Consider the following 23199-nt stretch of genomic DNA (forward strand, 5'->3'; position numbering starts at 1 on the left):
TAACACTTAGCTGCATAATCCAGCCATACAGTTTGTACTTTAACCATCTTTAGCACAGGGCAGTCTTTCCATGATTCAAAGAAGTATCCAGTAAGCATACCAGCTGTAACTGTGAACCCACTCCCCTCCACCCAAGCAAGCTTCTTAAGACATTTTCAGTATAGCTTAGAAAGTATCAAGACTGTGGTTAGAAGGGAATAGTTTTTCTTTTCAAAGCATAGATTGGAGAGCAAATGGATCTTATGCAGCCAAATCAACAGATCATTTTAATTTCTGTAAATGATATCAAAAGTTTAGTGAATTAATTCCTTTGGTATATAACTGTATATACGGACAAATATACGGAATAGATTAAGGGCATATAACATTGATAGATTCTTGGATTAAGAAGAAGGAAACATAACAGAATAACAGAGTTGGAAGGGATCTTGGAGGTCTTCTAGTCCAACTCCCTGCTCAGGCAGGAAACCCTATATCATTTCAGACAAATGATTGTCCAATCTTAAAAACTTCCAGTTGGAGCACCCACAACTTCTGGAGGCAACTTATTCCACTGATTAATTTTTCTGTCAGGAAATTTCTTCTTAGTCTAGGTTGCTTCACTCCTTGATTATTTTCCATCCATTGCTTCTTGTCCTGCCTTCAGGTGCTTTGGAGAATAGGTTGACTCCCTCTTCTTTATGGCAACCCCTTAGATTTTGGAAAACCGCTATCATGTCACCCCTAGTCCTCCTTTTCATTAGACTAGACATACCCAATTCCAGCAACTTTCTTTATATGTGTAAGCCTCCAGTCCCTTAACCATCTCTGTACTCTTTTCTAGAGTCTTCAGTGTCTTTTTTACATCATGGTGACCAAAACTGGATGCAGTATTTCAATTGTGGTCTTACCAAGGCATTATTTGTTAGTGCTATTTTATAAATTCTTTGTGATATTTATGTTGCTTTATGATCTGTAATGTCTCATTTTAGTATCAAGGATAAACATTTGCATATTAAAACCTGTCTTATTAAACTGTTTATTTTCATCAGATTGCAAGAAGAATTTGTGAATCATATCAATGAACTGAAGTTGTTGGATGAACGAATCCAAAGGAGGGTGGAAAAATTGGAGCAACAAGTCCAAAGGGAAGCTAAGGAGTTTGCCAAGAAAGTTCAAGAACTGCAGAAAAGCAATCAGGTAAACACGACCACAGACTCTTCCATTGTTCTGACTCACTTCAGTAAATTCTACCTAGAATGGCTGAGATTGCATATTGTGCATCTCCATAATGTGGTTGATTTGGTTTTGGTTTAAGTGTGTTTTGAACCCAGCTGCCTGTAAAATCATGGTTTAGAGCTAGGTATTAACTTTCTGCTGGATTCTGTTCTAAATGTTGCATGAAAAGATGTTATTTTTATTCCATTAACGTTTAATGCAGTAACAGTTTAGGCATACTATAGTAATCAGTAATTCCTATTTCCAGCATATTTCACTGTAAACAAAATTTGATAAAAGATTTGTCCTTTTTTGATCATGACAACTCAACTTACCTTGATATCTATGCTTTTCCTTATAGGGAGAGATTTGTTTTCAATTGCTTTAATATCATCATATGAAATATCTGCAACTATTAATTAGCCCTGCTGGAATATGGACAAATATATGCAATTCAAACTCAAACTTGTTGGGGGAAAGCTTGATATAATTTTAAATTTCCTATACTAAACTACTTACTAATCTTTGTGATGGCTCATTCCAAGTGGAATTAATTTCAGTGGAATTAATTTGGTTCAAATTAGTTTAAATGTTTTTCATCAATTGATTTTTAATTTTGGTAGGTGTTTGCACATTTTAAAGAAGCTTGGCTGGGTCCTGAATCATCCCTTATACTGGCTTCTGAGCTTTTACTTGAACTGAATGTTATTAAAGAACTTGATTTCCATTCATTATAGAAAACACAAACATTTTTTGTCTATTTCTCCCAGGTTGCCTTCCAACATTTCCAAGAACTAGATGAGCATGTCAGCTATGTGGCAACTAAAGTCTGTCACCTAGGTGACCTGCTGGAGGGGGTAAATACACCAAGGCAACGGCTAGTAGAGGCTCACAAACTGATGAAATACTTTAATGAGTTTCTAGATGGAGAGCTGAAGTCTGACGTTTTCACCAATCCTGAAAAGGTAAAGACCCATCAACCAGATTGAATGAGGTTACTTATGATAAACTGAGTTGCCCTAATTATAATTCTTGCTACAACTTTTCCACAATTTAGCTCCCCGGTGAGCAACTTGTCCAGGCTCCATTGTTCTTGAGTGCAGATTAACTTCATTTGTCTGCTGATTCAGCTATTCTCAATGTGGTGGTGCTGTCACTTTTTCATTTTGCAAAATCATAAGCAACTTGAAAGAATGCTAAGAGAGTAATCCTTTAGAATGCCTTAGAAATCCCTTATATTCTTCTTCCGAACATCATGCCCTAATTCTTCCTACTTGTGAATGAACATTTTTTCCACACATGATCCTTGAGAAATCTCTCAAACAAAATCTCTTTGTATAGATAAGTATTTTCAGGGTGTGTATTTAGATTTCTTCTTAAGGCATACAATGAATACTGAGGTGCATTGATAAAACCTAGCAGATGTCAGAATTTTTTTCTTGTGAATCTAACGGCACAATTTCAAATCAGGGTATTATTTTAATATGGGGCCATTTTAAATATGGGCACAACTATTAGCCACCTGCTGCATCTCAACCTAGAACGGCATTTGGAGCAGGGCCCTTGAAGATGATTCTAGGCTATGGGAGGAGGCATTATTTCAGATACTGTGGTTTTATAAAAAGCCATTATTCCCAGCCTTTTGAATACTAGCACAGGAACAGGCAGCACAAACGGAATTTAATGAGAATGTGTTTTGTATGTGAGTTACTTATATCTTATCCCTGTCTTTCTGACTCAGGACACTTATGCTCAGGACAAGTTTCTTGGACCTACCAAGTGCAGCTGAGCTGGGACAATATCTCTCTGCACCAGTTATTTTGCAAGTCTTGCTTTCCTTGCCAGATCTTACAGGGATTTTTATCGTTCATACTGAAAGCTCCTGAACTAGTAGAATCACACTCCCAAATCAAGTTCCTAGTGTATGTTATCACAATAATCAAAATAGTCTTACTTCTTCATTCCAAATGAAAGTCTGACTGAAATAACTCCAAATAATCAGTATTCTACAGATGTCTTGGAGTTATGAGGATACCACTTTCTCAGTCAGCTTAGTCGTCAGTAGCATTTGTGAGACTGGCAGATAGTTTCCAGCTGTTACAAGTGAGTGTTTCTTTAAGAATGGGCGGGGAAGAACACACTTCTACAAGGAAGCAATTTGCCTTATGGGGCCAATCCTTCCTGCTTGATTAAGTCAGCCAGAAAGAAAAACGATTGAAGAAACAGATAGTGGTTTTTACCTCTCCAGCACCTTGTCTTAATCAGTTAATTCATTCTGTACCATCAAGTCATTTTTTTTCATTTCTAGAGACTACATAGAGAGATTTATCCCTAACCTGGTTTGTCAGATCTTCCAATGGCATATTCATCGCCACAATGACTGAATCCATCCTTGCTTCTGGTTACCCTCTTCATCTCTTTCTTTGCATTAGAGCCTTTTCCAGAAAACATATCCAAACATTTCTATAACATATCCAAAGCGGAAGAAGTCTGATTATTTATACCTCAGTTTTAAATTATGGGTTAATTTGTTCAGTAATCCATTTGTTTGTTTTCTTGGCTGTCTATAGTATTTTTAGGAGTCTTCTCCAATAATAATATCTCAAAACTCTCCCTGTCTTGCTCCTTCAAAATCCAACTTTCACTTCCCCATAGAGTGTTGCAGGAATGCTGTTTCTTGTATAATTCTGATCTTTGTAGGTACACACGGAATTTAAATGTCTTTTCCAAGGCCTCCATTGCTCTCTATCAAGGGCTAGTCTGTGGCATATTTCTTGAATCTGCATCAGTATCAGATCTAATTAAAGCAGATTGGAGTGACTTTATTTATTAATTTCCTGTTCCCCAAATGGCAAATTTAGCCCTTTTAGTGCGAGTATGTGCTGCTGAAATCATTGGGTAAGGAAATTTGACTGAATCAATGGTTGAATGAATAGGGTCCTATTGTTGGCTCTGGTATTAGATCTAGAAATACCATCTTGAAAAAAAGTTAGTTCTGAACTGTGTGTGGAATCAAAGAAACATTATATTTTGCTCAAACTACCTTGTCCAGTGAAATAAATGATGCAACAGCTATGCCAAAAGGATAGGCTATGTAGGAACTGAAGCTGGTGGAAATGTTCCACAAAGATTTTAATTCTTGTATGCACAGGGGAAAAGATGATTATATTTATATATAAATATAAATAAATAAAGAGGACAATTTTTACAAAATAAATTTGTTGTGGGGCTGATTTTGAGGAACTATGTACTGGTCACAGCCTTGTGGGATACTTCTCCAAATATTTCTGATTTTTACAAGTAAGTCATTGAAGACAAATTAAAGAAGACATTGAATAAACTTTGTCTTTTCCTTATAGATTGAAGAGGCAGCTGATATTATCCAGAAGCTGCACCTGATAGCACAGGAATTACCTTTTGAAAGGTGAAGTGTGATTGATAGCTATAAATTATCCTTGATTTGTGTTTGTACCAAGCTAGATTTTAATTGATTCTTTCTACTAACATTTTTGGGGAAAGTGAGTCAAATTGAAACTCAATCGTGTGATGAATCAAAATGAGAAATTTAATTTTAAATTTTTTAATTTAAGAACAGATTGACAGCCCACTAATGTTTAATGTTAATTCTGTCACAGGTGAAAACGTATCAAGTGGTTTATAGCGCAATTCTCTGTCCATTCCTTGAAAAGTAAGCTCCAGTATATGCAGCGGGGTTTATTCCTAGGTAGATGTCTGTAGGTTTGCAGCCTGACTTAAAACATGGGAAACACATTTAACAAAGGTCCATGATATTTAAAAATCTTTTAAATTTGTATGTTCATATATTTATTTAATGTATTTTATATGACTCAGCAGTTGAAGTTCTCTGAATAGTTTAAAAAAGGAAAGAAAATGTAAGTAAAATTACTAAAAAATAAAATGAAGGTAAACCAACAGCCATGCAAGGATCTAAAAACACATTCTGCATGTCGTTAGAATAAAAAGCTTAGGACAGCAGTTCTCAAATATTTTAGTGTTTATGTTCTTACAAATGACTGAGGAATCCAAAGGGCTTTGGTTAATGGGAGTTATATCCATGGATATTAAAAATTAATTTTTTAAAAAAAACCAGATACATTTAAAAATATTTATTGATTTGACCGTAGTCAAATTTTGCTGTAGTCTGGTCTTTGGCAAAAAAATCTCTGGGTAAGTCTTCCATATCCAACATCACCACTGCAAAATCTTCTGTCTAATAGCCACCCTCTTCATTTTATTCACAAGGTTTCAGAAGCTGGTCTTAGTAACTGTTAGATTTGTTTGGCAGAAGTCACTGCTTCAGGTCAAGCCACTTAAAGTTTTAGTGCCAGCACTTTGAAAGGCCCAAACACATAAGCAGAGATGGGAAAGCCCTGGCTTAGTATATTCTCATCTATTTTGGAATACCTATAGCTGTGTTATCTTTTTTTCAAAGATAGCTTAATAGTGTTTTACAGTAATGCATTTTGCAGGTTATCAAACTGTACTGTAAGCCACCCAGAATCTCTTTGGATAGTAAGATGGGCATCAGGGGTGAAATTCACTTACCTTCCCTACTGGTTTGCCAATGTGTGCGCACCACGCCCGCTTGCACCGCTCACACACGCTGTCATCTACGCATGCGCAAAGCCTTCTGCACATGCACAGAGGCTTTAAATGTCACAAAAAAGTGACGTCATGATGTCTGCATGGGTAGGCGGAGCCTCATGCAGCTGCCACTACCGGTTCTCCCGAGCCGAATAGAACCGGTTGGATTTCACCTCTGGATGGGCTGCATATAAATTTCATACATAAATTGTCAGAGGATAACTGAAGCAAAACATGTCCTTTGTTATGTTAGTTAGAACATCTGATGAAAAGCATTCTTCCTGAAGTTAGTGTTTGTTTTCCACATATTTGGGTGTATTCATTTATTTCTTACTTGGAAATTTCTTTTATTTCTGTTTATTAAGGGAGCTTTTCCATCATTCTGTTTGGATCTTAGCCTTAAAATAGCAATAATATTTTAAGACTTAAATACTGCTTCATAGCGCTTCATAGCCTTCCCTAAGCGGTTTACAGAGTCAGTATATTGCCCCCAACAGTCTGGGTCCTCATTTTACCAACCTCGGAAGGATGGAAGGCTGAGTCAACCTTGAGCCACTCAGAATCGAACTCCTGGAGTGAGCAGTGTGTTAGCCCTGCAGTACTGCATTCTAACCACTGCGCCACCATGGCCCTCCTCAAACCATAGTGTGTAACTGAGACTGGCAGTAGAAAAAAAACCTCAGAATGTTTTAAAGGATATAGACGTAAAAGAGCTGCATTGAATAGGAACACAGGAAAGTTGATATCAGTGACACTGCTAGAAGTTGCATTTAAATACATAACCATCATACTATTTTCTTTTGGGATAGGTAATATACAAACCTCAAAAAGGAAGTAAGAAATAATAAGGAAAATACATTACTATCATAGAAAAAGAAAAGGCAATAAAGCTAAATTTAGTTTACATCTGTGAGATCTTTTAAAAATAAGTTCAATTCTTATGCATGTATCAGCAGTATCACCGCTACTGTATTTCATATTTATTTGCAAAAGTAAGACAAGTTTTGCTGCTCTTAGGATTTGAATATTTGGAGACCTGAATCTTAGTATTATCGGCTAACACTTGGCTTCTCTTGTGAGTCTCTGGTTTGGTAATAATTGAAAGGTGTTTTCTTGGGAGCAGTGCTAAGCACTGGTTTATTTTATTATTTATTTATTTATTTATTAAACAAATTTATATGACCACCCAATTCACACACAGCAGGTTTACCTACTCCTCTTTGTATTTCATATGCTAGCTCAAAGTACCTATACGTTGCCCTCAAGTACAACTTGACAGGCAGTGGCCCTTAATCTTATTTTCTATAACTGTGTGTATTTTTATTTTCTATAACTATATGGTATAAATGATCATGGCAGTCATGCATTAATTTTTCAAAAAGCATTTTGCTTTATTCTTGTGTTAGATAGCTAAAATAGAAGCATTGCATCTAAAAGGCACACTGTATATGTAAATGTCTCATGGTTGGAAGACTGAAATCCTAAGGCATGAGTTTTATTCATCCTTTTCTTTCTTTCACAGGTTTTCTGACGTAAAATCTAAAATAGCAAGTAAGATTGCATCTTTTAATTTTTTTGAAAATAACTGCTGCCGCTGCTTAATCAACTCTGACGTGTTATTTTATTTCTTTTATCTTCTTCCTTGAACTCAGGTAAGTACCATGATTTAGAGTGCCAACTAATCCAAGAGTTTACCAATGCACAAAGAAGGGGGCAAATCTACAGGATGAGAGAAGTAACTGCAGTTTTGCTACATTTTAAGGTAAGAAGTCTTATGGTATCTCTAAGGCTGTAGCTTTGTAAACATTTACAGAATCTCTTCTGTATTGTTTCCTTCTAATAAACTATATTTATATTGAAGCATATGAGTAGTTTGGACTCAGAATAAATCTTCATGATGCCATTCCCCCCCTCCCTCCCAGTAGAACTGTGCAGCCATTAATGCACCAAAATATTTAGTCCCTATTGTTTCTAGTAAACCTTTATATTCCAGGAATAGTACTTTTTTTTTTTTTGCTTTAATTTATATGCCGCCCTTCTCCAGAGACTCAGGGCGGCTTACAATGTGTTAAGCAATAGCCTTCATACTTTTGTATATTTATGCAAAGTCATCTTATTGCCCCCACAATCTGGGTCCTCATTTTACCTACCTTTGAAAGGATGGAAGGCTGAGTCAACCTTGAGCCTGGTGGGATTTGAACTTGCAGTAATTGCAGGCAGCAGATGTTAATAACAGTGCATTAGTCCACTGTGCTACCAAGGCTCTTTTGTTATCACAAGTATGACTGTTGGATTATTTCTTTATTAATTCCTTTCCAACATTGGTATGAATCACATGGACTGTCTTTCTAAAAAAATATTCCTCTAATAATTAATCTCTTCTCTATGTCTCATTTTGATCAATGCAGTTGATTGAAACTGTTTGAGTCAGACATTTGTGTGCAGGTTCAGACTGATAGCTGTTATAGACAGAGGTAGAACTTTCCTTCTATGCTACGCAAACTGAGCCTGTTTTGCATGTGCTTATAAGCGCTTGTGTAACAGCTCAGTGACTATGGCTAAGTGGGATTAGGAGCAATAAGGATATTTAGTAGTATGTTTTGATTCTGGGTGCCGTGGCAGCTCAGTGATTAAGACGTTGGACTTGTCAGCTGGAAAGCTGACAGTCCAGGTTTGAGATTTGAGCGCCATACAATGGGGTGAGTTCTTGTCCTCACCCCAGCTCCTGCCAACCTAGCAGTTCGAAAGCATACAAGTGCAAGTAGATAAATAGGTATTATAGTGGGAAGGTAACAGCACTCTGTGACATCATGCTGGCCACATGGCCATGGAAATGTCTTTGGACATTGCTGGCTCAGTGGCCTTGAAATAGAGATGAGCATTGCCTCCTATAGTCCACAACAACTAGCAGAGTAAAATCCGCAGGGACTTTTTTTCCATTCTGATCTTGTATATCACAAGATGAAAAAGTTTGTTCCTGAACATTGTACTAAAATTCTCATCCTGAATGAACAGGTCTATTGCTATTGATTCAACTCAGGAGGCAATGGCTCTGAGAGGCTATTGAATTGGGGAAATTAAATACAGTAACACGGATAAGCGATAAATGGCTTCATTTGATGACTGACAACTGTTATTTTACTTGACTTTGTTGTCATCCGAGAGACTTAAAAAAGAAAGAAGAAGCTAGAAAAGTAGATATTCTCTACCTATTGTTTTTTTTTATTAATGACAAACAATAACTACCTTGAATATTTAACTACATTGCAGAATCTTTTTTCCCCCCCATAGGGCTATTCCCACTGTGTCGATGTGTATATAAAACAGTGCCAAGAGGTAAGGGTTTGGGTTAAATATATGTTGTATATATATTTATGTGAAATACCTATACCAGTGGTTCTCAACCTGTGGTCCACGGGGGTCTATGAATGCTTGAAGAAATGTTATGATTTAAATCTTGAGTTAAGTCTTGGGTGGCCATGGCCGTGGTCTGTGGCCACAAAAAGTATTTAAAGGGTGTGTGTGGGGGGGGGGTGAAGAAAAGGTTGAGAACCACTGGCCTATACAATAGATAAAAATATCTTAATGTAGAAACTCTCTTCTAATTTTTCTGTGATTCAGGGTGCCTATTTAAGAAATGATATTTTTGAAGATACAGCCATTCTGTGCCAGACTGTGAATAAACAAGTTGGAGAAATATTTAGTAGTCCAGAGACTGTAATGGCCAAACTTATTCAGAATATCTTTGAAATTAGACTTCAGGTAACTTATGTGTGTTTCTATTTTTTTTAAAACTCTTGCCAATATAACATTCACTTTTTTTTTTTGTAACCATAACTTTACCTGTACCAAATGGCAAGAATGTATTATGTATGATTGGTAGCCTATGCCAGTCTTTCCCAAACCTTTTTCTCCATTTGACATGGACATTGTCTGATAATGGACATAATGACTTGGAATTATGGGAGTTGAAGCCCCAGATACCTGGAAAACATCCCATTGTAGAATGCTGTACATGTCTGGCAGTGGTAGGTTGCCTCCGGTTCGCACCGGTTCTATAGAACCGGTAGTAAAACTGGCGGGAGGCTCTGCCCACCGACCCTGACATAACCAAAACACTTCTGCGCATGTGCAGAAGAGAGCGTACATGTCCGAGCGAAGTGTGCGCAGCCCTGCTGTGAACCAGTAGTAAAGGTAAGTAGAACCCACCCCTGATGTCTGGTCCTTTGCACATGCATGCTTTCTCTTGATTCAAGCTTTTGTTAAATTTTCCAGTCTTGGATAGTTCACCCAATCTCTCATTCCCAATCTCTCATTGTACATGGGCAGTCGTTTATGGCAGAGGATCTTTAAGGGCATGATTAGGAGAAGACTCTGGAATGTTTTGTATTTAAAATGGAATGTTACTTCAGACAACTATCTAGGAATCTCGAGATGCTTCTTTTGATTCTTGCTTATACTTAGTTTTATTTCCTGTTATTCCTCTGCTTAGGAGATGTTTTGCTTTATGCTTGGATTCTTGGATTTTCTGCCTAGCTATATCCATAAACATAGGAAAAGAGAAAAAATGCATAAGAAGACTGAAGCCTAATGCTTCTGATAATTCTCTGCATTCTTGTACTTAAAATTAGAGAACAGCATGTCAAAACGGTATTTCTTTTGTAATGAATGAAAACGATTTGTTTAATATGAAGTCCATATGGGGAAAATAATGCAAAGGGTATCCACATGTCTATATTTGTTTTTTTTTTATCCTCCCCCTCTCCTACTGAGGCTTTGGAACAAATTGGATAACAATGGTTAGGTTACAGTGAAAAGACAAAATTCAAACAATGCAGAAATGTGGTGCGAATGGGTGCAATGTAATGTTGCCACTGATTGTGATGGAAATTTCATAACTGAATTAAACTGCATTGAGTATATATTAGGCACTTGTATTCTTAATGGAAAGAAAAGAAATAATAGAACACTGGCCTTTACTTTCACAGGGTTATATAAAAGACCAGTTAGAAGAACATAAGAAATCCGATGCAGAGCAATATCTTCAGAGTCTTTATGATCTGTATACAAGGTTGGTTTTATTTTAAATAACTTAAACAATAAAGCTCTAAGAGGCCCAGGCTGGGTCTTCTCATTTGATTTGTCCTGCGGTTCTGTGTAGATGCTGTCTTTTTTTTTTTTTTTGGAACTTTGACTTTATGCTAAATATTATTTTCTTTTGCATTAATTTATATAGTAATGTGGAGAAGCTGGAGTGAAAATGGGCAGAATTTGCTTTAACCATAAGTTGTTTTAAAAAAAAAAGCAGGATCATGATGGAATTATTTTTACACATAAGCAAATTAATCATGGGTTTTCCAGCCAATTTCTGGTTTCTTAATATTTTTTTTCTGGACCCAAAATAGTTCAGATGAGCATAAAAAAAACCCCAAAGTGGAATAGGTTCTGGATTCAGACATCAGAAAAAGACATTAAAGCAAGCCCGGATTCATTATTCAATAGTAATCTATGTGTTCAAATTATGATTTGTTTTCAAAAAGTAAACAGTGATTTGTATGGTCTTGAAGTTATATGAAGCTAGAAACAAGGTACATTATGGCTTAACATTATGTGTAAAACCTGTTTTTACTTCCATTTCTGACATAAAATTTAGTGCCTGCCTGCTGATAAAGTGTTAACCTTTCTGTTAAATCAACCCAGAGTGCGGGAAACTGCTTGAATAGCATGGGCTATTCTTATGTGAGACAAATACAAGTCAGTTGGGAAGAATTGGTTTTGGCATTCTGTAAGGGAATGTAAAAAAGATTGATTAAAGATCTCTTGTTCTTACTAGGAGATTTTCTAGTAATCTCTAATTCAGTTAACTGTTAAGGTCCATGTTTGTTTACTGGTAGATCTCTGGGTGATTTCCAGTAGGTCAGCAAGGATTTCTGACTTCCAGTTGTTTTAACAATAGCTGTAACAAAATAATAACCCCGCTCCCACCCTCAATTACTTCATAGCATAGAAGTGTTTTTGTATGAAAGGACTATGAGCTGTGTTCATTTCTCATAATCAAAACAAATTCCTGGGCTGAGAATTCTTTAATTTTAAGCATTTGTCTTTTGCTCTAAGCTCCAGCTGCTGGATCTTGGGGTTCTAGATAAAATAGGCTTGAGGTCTGCCTACTTCCATAATAGGGCTAGGTGCATTCTGACTCCTTACTGTGCCCCCTAAGAAGTGAACGTTTATAGATGTTATACCTGTATTTTACCTCCTGCAACTACATTGTTTTCTTCTCTTGCTCCTGGCCTTAACATAAAGGACTACTAATCTTTCAAGCAAATTGATGGAGTTTAACTTGGGCACTGATAAGCAGACTTTCCTGTCTAAGCTTATCAAATCCATCTTTGTTTCTTACTTGGAGAATTACATTGAGGTGGAAATTGGTTATTTGAAAAGCAGGAGCTCCATGATTCTGCAGCGCTATTATGATTCCAAAAACCACCAGAAGAGAACTATTGGAGGTGGAGGGTAAGTACTACTTTTTAATCTTATTATTGTTGTCTTACAGACTTGTAAAATTTGCAGTATGTATAAACTTCTTTAAGTATGTATACCTTGTTTAAAATATGTGTGTAATGCTTATGTTAATAGTTTGATTGTTACATGACAGTTACTGATTGATTATGTACCATCAAGCTGGTGTCATCAGGCATTTCCTTTTCCATGTAGGACTCTAATCTGTGTTGGATGATCTTAAGCATTATTTCACTAGGATATAAATTAAGAATATTAGTTAGATCTTCTTTCATATAGTTATAAAGACTGACCTCTTCCAGGCTGTTGGCCCCTGCATCATTTTCCAGATTTCTTGCCATAGTTTGGTTAGAGGTTTTATTGATTCTTCTTCTGTTGCTTGCCATGTTTTGATAGATACTCTATCCAAAGCCTCCCAACTTTGTAAAGGTTGCATTGCTGATATAATTTTGTCTTATGGTACAAAGGATTCTTTAACAAGGGTATATCTTCTAAGATGCCTTAGATGTTGACATCTCTCGTACAAAAATTCAGTGAACTTTTTCCATCTTTTTAAAAAAAATCTTTGAAGAAGTGAGCTACAAAACCAGCCTGAAAATCTGCAATGATCTGTGATATGACCATAAATGTCCCAACAGGGGTGACAGTGTAATCTCTTCGGAGGTTTCTGTTTTGCCTGTTCTAAAAATCCTTAGAAGAGGCAACAGGAAATAAATCAAATCCTTAATACATTGGCAAATGTATTATAGTTTATCCATGCTATACAGCCTTTTAAAATACAAATTATTTAATGTACATTGCAGGTACAGATTTTGTCCAGCAATTGATGTCAGAGGAAATAAATTTCCACATATCCATGATGCTTTTTTGTCATAGAAAAGGTGGTGATTTAACAGAATGCATACAAAGCATCTCTATTACAATTGTGTCTTTTACTGAACCTGCACAATCAGGATCAGCTTCTGAAATAGCTATGTGAGCCTGGAAAAAGTTACAGCCGCTTTAATGATTGAAAATGCATTGCATGTGCTCCCATAATTTTCTTTAAAAAAGTTGCCCGGTTTTAGCACTTATCTATTCATGGATATCTTTGATTCTGCTGTAACATCCTGAATTTTCTTCTGAATGACTGTATGTCTCCAGCTATAGAGGGTGCTCTTGTTCAGTGTTATGGATTTTGATGCAGCACAGAAAAAAGTGGCTGTTTTTTTTTTAAAGGAGGTATATGTCGAATAATGTCATTTTATAAAAAAGAAGCCCCCCCCCCAGTAGAAGGGCATTTGTTTGTTACATTTAATACGTACATTTGTAGTTGATAATGCTTGAAAAATTAATCAGAGAAAAATCTAACTTCAGTTAATAATTCTATCTGGGGCATTTCTTTTTTAGCATTCAAGACCTCAAAGAGAGAATACGACAGCGAACCAACCTGCCTTTAGGCCCAAGCATTGATACCCATGGTGAAACTTTCTTGTCCCAGGATGTTGTGGTTAATTTATTACAAGAAACCAAGCAAGCTTTTGAAAGGTGTCATAGGGTGTGTATATGCATAATATAGAGCTTTCTAGCTATTGCATATTAGAATACTCATGTAAACAATATACACTTATTGGTTAAGTGTAATTCAGCTGCTAAAATAATTTTATTATCTTGTTTTTATGCTGTCTTTATGAGTTATTAAAAGTAGAAAAGTAATAGATAATTTCATGAATTAATGATATAGCACAGTTTTTAGGAAAATTGAGGGGCCTGAATAACGTTGCAGGAAATTGCTGCTTATTGTTAAGATCCCCACAATAGCCGTGTGCTCTCCATTTTGTGTAGGTTGAGTCTGGATCCCAAAGGCCATCCTAGAATTTAGGCACTCCAACGTTTTAAATTCTTTTAACATATTTCAAAGATAAAATTACACCTGTTAGTGAAAAACAGATGAACAAGAGAGGAACAAGAAATATTGCTTTATAAAAGTGCAACAGATTGTCCAGAACAAGATAAGAAGAGCAGTATTTGAGGCTCATTAGATATATCTCAACTTGTCTACAAGTTGGAATATATTTAACACAAGAGCTGGAAATGATTTCAGATCATCACTGACAAGAATCTGATATGTGAATGTTGTCCTATTTTTCCACAATTACGCTTGTTTGAAAGTAGTCCTATAAATATGCTTGCAAATAATTTCTTGCTAGAAAGAGGATGAAGTTGATGTTTTTCATTTTTAAAGCTTTCAGATCCTTCTGATTTGTCAAAGAATGCTTTCAGGATTTTCTCTTTGCTGGTGGATTTCTTGTGTATTGAGCATATTGATTACGCTGTGGAAACTGGGCTGGCTGGTAAGTCTATTTCTGTTTTACATTGCAGGATAAATTAACTGATAAATATGATGATTGGTTGAAGTAATTTATAATCAATAGCAATGAAATATAAAACTATTTTAAAATGTTTTAAAGAACATTTAATTGCATAATACATTTTATTTCTACCTTTTATTGATACTAAATAGACAACTTATTTAAATATTAGGTCTGTCCATGCTTTAAAATATTCATCTAAAGCATAGTTAAAAAGCTTTAAAATGATTCAGAAGATGTACCACAGAACCTCTGTACCTCATTGAACCTACCTTTCTTTAGATTTCCACATGATTCTGAAAAAAAGATGTGGCTGCTTTAAGAGTTGCATTAACTTGAGAGAATCAATTGTTGAAAACAAGCACAATGTTCTTTGGGCTTACATGAAAGCACCTTTTTCTGAATCATTTTCAAAGCATTTGCATCCCTTACAGATAACCTTTGCAAAACAAATCATCATTCTTAACATGCTTGATAAATTTATCCTAAGACTAGTTGTATAATTATTACTCATGATTCCTGATAGACTGTTAATTGGATTTTTTTTTCTTAGTCCCAGTGAAATTTTAACATGTTGACATTTCATTTCATTTTTAGGTATTCCATCTCCAGATGCCAAGAATGCAAATCTTTATTTCCTGGATATTGTAAATCAGGCTAATACCATTTTTCATCTTTTTGATAAGCAGTTCAATGACCATCTGATGCCATTGGTGAGGTAGGTCATTTATTTTATCCTCATGCCAAAAGCCACGTGGAATTTGGGTTCTGATTCATAAATATTCCTTCTCTCAAAATCTAAATAAAGCCATATTAAAAGTGCACAGACTTCGTGTAAATAGCCTCAGTCTAGTCATTCTGTATTAATGGCTTCCCTTGCAATAGATTAGCCTTCCTTTTGGAATCCTGCCTCTCTTCATTCAGTGTTTAGATTTTTTAAATAAGTAATAAAGCTAGCGCTGGTTTAACCATGGGCATGCTTGTGCACTTTGCTAAAGTTGGCTAGTTTGAGAAACAGAATGTTGAACCTAAACAGGCCTCTGATACGATCTAGCACAGGGGTGTCAAACTCATGGCCTGCAGGCCGGATGTTTCACATGCTGGCCACGCCCACCCCCATTTTAGCAAAGGGAGAAGAAGTTGCAATAAGTCACATGATGACAACGTGATGCCATGTGTTTGACACCCCTGATCTAGCATGATTCCTCTTAGATTCTGAAAATGTGTAATACTTTTCTGTATCTCTGCATCTTGTATTTGTTTGTATTCCCAAATATTCCTTTCACATCAGTTGGATTATTCTGTATATAATTTTGACATGAAAGGTTATTTTCTGAGAAGGAAAAATAAAAGTTAGATGAGCTAGAAAATCCTTGCACAATTTAAGTGCTTGGAATGTCCAGGTAGTTTGCAGTTGATGCGTACATTATAATAGATGGTTAACTGTCCATTCTTTAATTTATCACAGCTCTTCTCCTAAGCTTTCTGAATGTCTTCAGAAAAAAAAGGATATCACAGAACAAATGGAGGTGAAATTGGATATGGGCATAGATAGGCAAGTGAAGATTTCATATTTTAGTTTATCTTTCTTTTCTTTTTTTTTTGAAAATTTTTTATTCATTTTTAAACATAAAACATAAAAACATATCTTTTTAGAGCAAGAGTTTGGTCCGGTATAAAATAAGTATAGATTCCAAATTTCATCCATTAACATCTTAAAAAGGAAAGAAAAAAAGGTAAAAAGAAAAAAAAAGAAAAAACAGATCTAAAACCAATTTTTATCATTCAATCTAACATTTTGTTCTAACATTTAACATTCTATTATATATCACCCTAAATCTTAAATTCCAAATCTAAACAGCTTTTTATAATATTCATTTATCATTTTAGCAATCAGTATTTCATATATTTTCTTTACTTCAAAGACCCAAATTAAGTCAGTATTTCTTCAAAATTGCATCTAAAGATCAACATAGAATATTTTACTCCTCTCTTACAAACATTTCAAAATCATTTCACTTTAAAATTTATTCCACATCTATATTTTATTATACCCAAAATATTTTGTTTTTGCTAGTTAAATCTTCTTCTCCATTACAACTAATTCAAGGATATCTCCTTTACTCCTCCTAGGTTTGTTTTTGACTGGATTACAGCTTCCTAACCTTATTTATTGGCTGGATCACAGTTGATTTTAACTGCTCTCCAACATTTTCTCCTCTACTCCTCCTAGTTTTATTTTTAGCTGGATAATGGCTTAATCAGCTGTTTTCCAGGGATGCTTCCCTCCGCTCCTAACCTATATTTAGCTGGTTCACAGTTTAGCTTTAACTGCTTCCCAGCTCTGTCTCCTCCACTCTTCCTAAGTTTATCTTTGGCTGGTTCACAGCTTGATTAGCTGTTCTCCAGGGATGCTTTCCTCCGCTCCTTACCTTATATTTAACTGGTTCACAGTTTGGCTCTAGCTGCTCTCCAGCATTATCTCCTCGACTCCTCCTAAGTTTATTTTTTTTAAGCTGGTTCACAGCTTAGTTAGCTGTTTTCCAGAGCTGCTTTCCTCCACTCCTAACCTTATACTTAACTAATTCACAATTTAGTCCTAATTTCCATTTAATTAACTTGATTCATAGCATTTTGTTTTAACTTATCAATTTAAAATAATAATGCCTTTTAATATATATCTTCTCTCCTACTCTCTCCTAAACTATTGATTTTCTTTAAATTTTTCCAAAACCAATTTACCATAATTATAAAATCTATAAACAAATAATCTTAATATTCAAAAATTCATTCCCATTCTCTTATTTACTTTAAAAAAACAACAACAACATTGTAATCCACTTTAAAATCAATTTTCTATAACCATTAAAGCTCTTATTAATACTTAAAAGGTTCTTTCATAGTCTTCACATTTCTTGTAGTTTTTCTATAATAACATTTCTCGCTTTAAAAATAATCATAAAATCTATAAACAATTCTTGTTAGTAAAGGTTTCATTCACATTTTCTTATTTTCTGTAAAGAACAATATTTTAAACCCTTTTAAAGAAGCAAGTTTCTGTAATCATTAAATCTATCAGCGATTCTTATTAATAATCAAAAATTCATTCATACTCTTCATGTTTCTTATAGTTTTTCTAAAATCACATTTTTCCCACCTTAAAAATCACTTCTCTTAATAACAGTAATGAAAAGTAAAAAAGGAAAGAGAAAGGGAGAAGAAAAACAAAGATAAAAAAATAAAATAAAATAAATAAAATAAAAAATAAAAGTATAGCAAAAAGGATCAAGAAAAGGAATTCCACAGAAAAACAGAAAAAGGGAAGAGAGGAATAAAATAAAATAAAAAAGTAATAAGGTAAAGAAAAAGAAAAAGTAAAAGTAAAAAAGAGAGTAAAAGAAGAAAGAGGAAATCTCCTCTTTATATTATTTAGACATCAATTACATAAAAAACATTTACATCCATTTTAATCAAGACTATAGTATTTTTCGTCTTGCTACCCAATTTTTTTTCCCTTTCAATTCCAATGTCAGTAAAGTTATAAAGACTAAAGGATTTAGTTCTTTTTTGTTCCCTATATGATATTGTCATGTCCTCTTCCGTTTCTACGCCCTTTCCTTTTGTTGCCTTGCCTTTAATCAACACTTTTAATTGTCCAGTTAATTCCTTCTTTCCAACTATCCATAGGTAGTCCAGAAACGAATTAAATACATCTAAAATCAAACTTTTTTAGTTTTCCTTCAAGATAATCCAATTGAGAAAGCAAGAGTCAAAGTTTCTCCTTTAAGTAGCAAGCAGTCCACAATTTACACTTTCACTTCTTGACAGGCAACCATTTTAGCTTCCTCTGCCACATCTGCTTAGTCAGTTTAAATTGTTCCGTTTTATTTCTTATTTCTTATTTCTTTCCTTAATGCCACCAATAAACAAATTAGAAATCCCCAAAGTTGGACCTCCTTGATTGTTTTTGTAATAGACCAACTTAGGTAACAAGATACATTGTGTCTGAGTTAATTCAAAAGCAATCCACAAGTTTAAACTTTCACTTCTCCACGACATGACTCCATTTTAGCCATTCTGGAATTCTCCGCTAGGCTTTCCCGGTTGTTTCAAAGGATTTCTGCTTACCACCTCTTCCCTCTTTGTCTCTCCAAAAGTAATTCATTTCAGTAACAAAGAGTTTCAAAGTTTTACAATTTCCAACTAACAGCCATTCCACGGCATTCAATAATAAAGGTAATTCATAAATGGGTCTCTTCCTCCAGCAAATAACTTTTCTAAATCTTCTTGCCCCCACAGTCTGTAGCTGCTGTTTAAGGCTAGGGGCTCTCTTGTTAAAATCCATTTTTTAAGCACTGTTCCCATCTGGGTTAAATCGCTTACCCGGCTTCCAAACAGTTTGCTCTATTTCTTCGCTTCTTCCTCCTGCACATCACTTTTCCCGGTTGTCACAGCCTTGAGGCAGCCGCCATGGCTGCTGCTCAGCCGACGACGACGCAGAGGGTAATCCTCCAGTCCCAAGGAACCTGCCCGTTCCTCTCGGTTGACCGAGGGGTTCCTCTCTTTTCCCCTGTCCCTCCAGAACAGGGTAGGTCCGTAGACCTGCCGGCGGTGGCATAGCAGACGGAGTTTTCGCAGGGCTCCTAAGAGCCCCGCTATTCCACCATCTGGGTCGCCGCGACGCCAATCGGAAGTCCATATCTTAGTTTATCTTTCATTTTGTCCATTATTGTATTAATGTATTAAACACATGATTAAATATTATATTTTAAATAATTCACCGCAAAGATTATATTAAATATTAAATAATGAAAATAATAATTTGGCAGTCTAGTACTGCTTCATTTCTGCAATTTCATGAAAATAGAAAACGCATGTGCACATTGCAACTTACGAAGATCACATTGGAACTTTGTAAAATTTAAAATGCTCTTTCTGAAACTTACAACCTAGTATTTTGATTTTGAAGGACACTAAATTGCATGATTGGACAGATGAAGCACATCTTAGCAGCTGAACAAAAGAAGACTGATTTCAAACCAGAAGATGAGAACAATGTTGTGATTCAGTACACTAATGTGAGTAACTATATATAGTTTAGTAAGTGACAAGTGACACAGCAAGTAATTGGGTTGCTGCTGATACTCTTTCCTACAGTTAACTGTGCCCGCATTACATTGTATTGCCTTGCTTAATAGTAAAATTTTCTTCCACTTACCTAGGAATTTGGATGCAGTTTTTTTGTTGTGATTTAAGCTGGAGAAAATAGTAGCATTTTCTTATACAGTATGTTCAGTGTTAATATAGAAATATTCTTAAACCAATTGTATTTCTTTAAATAATTTAGATTTTCTGCAGGAAGTCTATATCCTCTATATATCAAGCCTCATTATTTGCCATCATGATTTAGCACTTACCTACCACCAGCAGTCAATCTACCCATTCTGTAGAATAATGTATTCTACTTTTCAGCTATAATAGAGCATATACAGAAAGCAAGAGTGAAAATGTTCACATCCCTTTTCTGAAAGCATAAATGACAGAGTTAGAACTCTGTGTGGCTGTCATCAGATCCAAAATCTATTAAATTCAGATCATGTACAATCTTGTATTGCATATTAGTTATAGAGTTGTTTTTCTTAGCATTTTTCCTGCTTAGTTGCAAGGCCAGCTTGTTTTTCCACCGTGCTTGTGTAATTCTTACAACAAATCAGCCAATAAATGATTTTGTTTATCAGCTGGTTTGTTGCAGAGCCTGGTGCTGATAGGAGATTATTGGCCTAAGGTCCCCTGGTAATTTGCTTGCCTCAGTGAAGACTAAAGCCTCCTTGCTCCTAGTCCAACACCTGCCATACTATTGCTTCTCATATTTAGTATAAGATACTTTAAATGAATTATGCCTAAATTAAGAGCGCCAGTTTGATGTAATGTTTAAGGCATCAGGCTAGAAATTGGGAGACCATGAATTATTAGTCCAGCCTTAGTCATGAAGTCCACCGGGCCACCTTGGACCAGTCATTCTTTCTCAACCCTAAGAAGAAGGAGGCAAACCACTTCCAAAAAACCTTGCCAAGAAAACCGTAGGAACTAGTCCTCATAGTTTCCAGGAGTCAGCAACTGAATTGAATGAATAAAAAAGGAGGTTATTTTAATAGCAATTTATTTTTTATTGGAATTCAAATCTCCTTTGTCTATTCCACAGAGTAAATGTAGAATGATTCTGACTTTAGCCAATTATACTATAATTGTTTGAAGGTTATAGGTTGGTGGATATGTGTGATTATTTTCTCATATTAATTTTACTAATAGATTCACTTTTAGTAAAATTCTGTGTAGGTTACAGACGAGCAGAGTGATTTGTAAATAATAAACTATATAATGGGTAAGATATTCAAGGCAACATAGATCTTTTCAACAATATGACTGGAAAATTAATACAATTTCAATTATGGATGTCCAAAATAGACTGCAATGTAGTTACACAAAAGAGGTGGAGAGAATTTCATGTTCTGGGAAAAAATCATTTGAAAGTGATATACTAGTTACTTTCATTGAAAGAAAGTTGGTATCCTAGGAGTAGCCCAGAGTGTCTCCTCTCACCCATTTTGTAGCTTTCATATCAAGATGAATCTTTTCTCCTTGACATCCTTGTTTATGTGACAGGCCTGTGTCAAAGTCTGTGCCTATGTTAGAAAGCAACTGGAAAAGATCAGGAATTCTATGGATGGCAAGAATGTGGACAGTGTTCTGATGGAGTTTGGTGTTCGTTTCCATCGCCTTATTTATGAGCATCTACAGCAATATTCCTACAGCCTCATGGGTGGCATGTTGGCAATCTGTGATGTGGCTGAATACAGAAAGTGTGCCAAAGAGTTCAAGGTGAGTATTGGCTCTTATTACAGATGCAATCTGAGATGTGGCTCATGTATATTGACCTGGCTGACATAGGTATGCTATGGTCTTATGTTTATAAAATGAGCACAGTTTAATGACATATCTCTCAGATTTGTTGTATCAAGATGTTGAACAAGATGACAAAAAGCATTGCATTAAGAAATACGTTAATAATTGTTAATAATGTCTAAGCTGACTTTCTGAAAAGTACCCCTTGATGTTTATACTGAATTTTGCTTTGCTTTTCCTGATTGTCACAGGTTGCGTTGGTATTGCAGCTTTTTGACACGCTACATTCCCTTTGCAACCTCCTGGTTGTAGCCCCAGATAACTTGAAGCAGGTCTGCTCAGGAGAGCAGCTGGCTATTCTAGAGAAGAATATTCTCCATTCCTTTGTACAGCTCCGCTTTGACTACAGATCTGCTCGTCTTGGTCGCCACTTCAGCTGAGCATGCAGAAGAAGAAAATCAAGCATTCACAAGGACTTGGTTTTATCAGCAACATAAGAGAGTGGCTTTTGAGTGAAAATTGAGTGTGGAGGTTGCTTGGACGAACAAACTGTCATAACTAAATTGGTCTTTACCACTGTCCTGTTTTCATCTTGCTTCTGGAATAAATAATCTTACCAGGTTCCTCCTAGGCCATTTTCTGTTTTCCATTCATGAAAAAAAAAATATGGTTGTCAGAAAGTGCACTAGAGCCTTCTAATTTGTGTTCTGGATGGAAAGAAATACTTTGATTTTTCAACATTTCTCAATTGGCATGTCTTATCCAATTGTCCAGGTCTGGCTATTCCTTTTCCTCAGAGCTTAATGTTTGTCTATATCTGTATGCTTCTTAAAAAAAAAACCCACAGAGTATTGAACATGTCTTCAAGAAGCATCTGGAGTGTAGTGTGGGTGACAGTAGCCAAGGTTGCTTTTTTGTTGATAGAATTTCTGTGCCCGATGGGCAGAACTGCAACAGTCATATCATATCACAACTTTTAGATGTTGTAGGAAATTGTCACAGGCTCAAGATGTGCTATGAAGATGTTAAAAAGAAAATGACATCATGGCATAGTACAAAACAAAAAGAGGCAAATGCTGCAGAAATTATATATATATATTTGTATCTTGCCCCTCTCAAAATGGATGATGAGTGGGAAAGAATATAATTAGAATGAATACAATACAATGCAATTAATACAGTAATACAATGCAATGCAATAGAATACAATAGAATGCAACACAAGACAACAGCTGTATGGTTGATTCCATTGCTTCAGTTATAAGAAGTTTGGAGGTTGGCATAGTTGGTTTTGTTAGAAACGAGAACTAGGGTCTTTCATCCAGAATTCATTTTACATCAATGTAGCATTTAATTTTAAGAATATTATGTAATGTGTATAATTGACTACATATACCTGGGACAACACTATTTCTTCCATGAAATTAATTACTGCATATACCCACAAATAACCTGAGAATATTAGGTGCCAAAATACACCCCAAATATAGGATGTGGCTTACCGTGGATAGGCTTATCGACCAGTATATACAGTACTGTAGATTTTCCCTCTAGTCTTTTAAAGTATCTCTGTATCCCATATATGCTTGCATATAACTCCATCTGCAGCTAAGAAGAGCCTCAA

The 23199-nt window shown here is 35.5% G+C and overlaps 1 protein-coding gene across 4 annotated transcripts in view; it reads left to right on the forward strand.

Annotated features, from left to right (window-relative positions):
* EXOC5 (exocyst complex component 5) overlaps nucleotides 1–22205 on the forward strand; it is a 27846-nt gene extending 5641 nt beyond the window's left edge. For all 4 annotated transcript variants that reach the window (XM_034433445.3, XM_087895361.1, XM_087895348.1 and 1 more), the window contains 16 exons: nucleotides 1032–1179; nucleotides 1968–2162; nucleotides 4557–4621; nucleotides 7325–7353; nucleotides 7455–7564; nucleotides 9094–9138; nucleotides 9424–9564; nucleotides 10791–10873; nucleotides 12106–12315; nucleotides 13711–13858; nucleotides 14546–14654; nucleotides 15270–15390; nucleotides 16141–16227; nucleotides 19642–19750; nucleotides 21336–21551; nucleotides 21827–22205. In XM_034433445.3, the coding sequence (XP_034289336.1) occupies nucleotides 1032–1179; nucleotides 1968–2162; nucleotides 4557–4621; nucleotides 7325–7353; nucleotides 7455–7564; nucleotides 9094–9138; nucleotides 9424–9564; nucleotides 10791–10873; nucleotides 12106–12315; nucleotides 13711–13858; nucleotides 14546–14654; nucleotides 15270–15390; nucleotides 16141–16227; nucleotides 19642–19750; nucleotides 21336–21551; nucleotides 21827–22015 (2005 nt within the window). In that variant the 3' untranslated portion in view covers nucleotides 22016–22205. The remainder of the gene's footprint in view (nucleotides 1–1031; nucleotides 1180–1967; nucleotides 2163–4556; nucleotides 4622–7324; nucleotides 7354–7454; nucleotides 7565–9093; nucleotides 9139–9423; nucleotides 9565–10790; nucleotides 10874–12105; nucleotides 12316–13710; nucleotides 13859–14545; nucleotides 14655–15269; nucleotides 15391–16140; nucleotides 16228–19641; nucleotides 19751–21335; nucleotides 21552–21826) is intronic.
* Nucleotides 22206–23199: the final 994 nt, after the last annotated feature.

This window comes from Pantherophis guttatus, chromosome 1 (genome assembly GCF_059756535.1).
Source record: "Pantherophis guttatus breed Tessera chromosome 1, ASM5975653v1, whole genome shotgun sequence".
Taxonomy (NCBI): Eukaryota; Metazoa; Chordata; class Lepidosauria; order Squamata; family Colubridae; genus Pantherophis; species Pantherophis guttatus.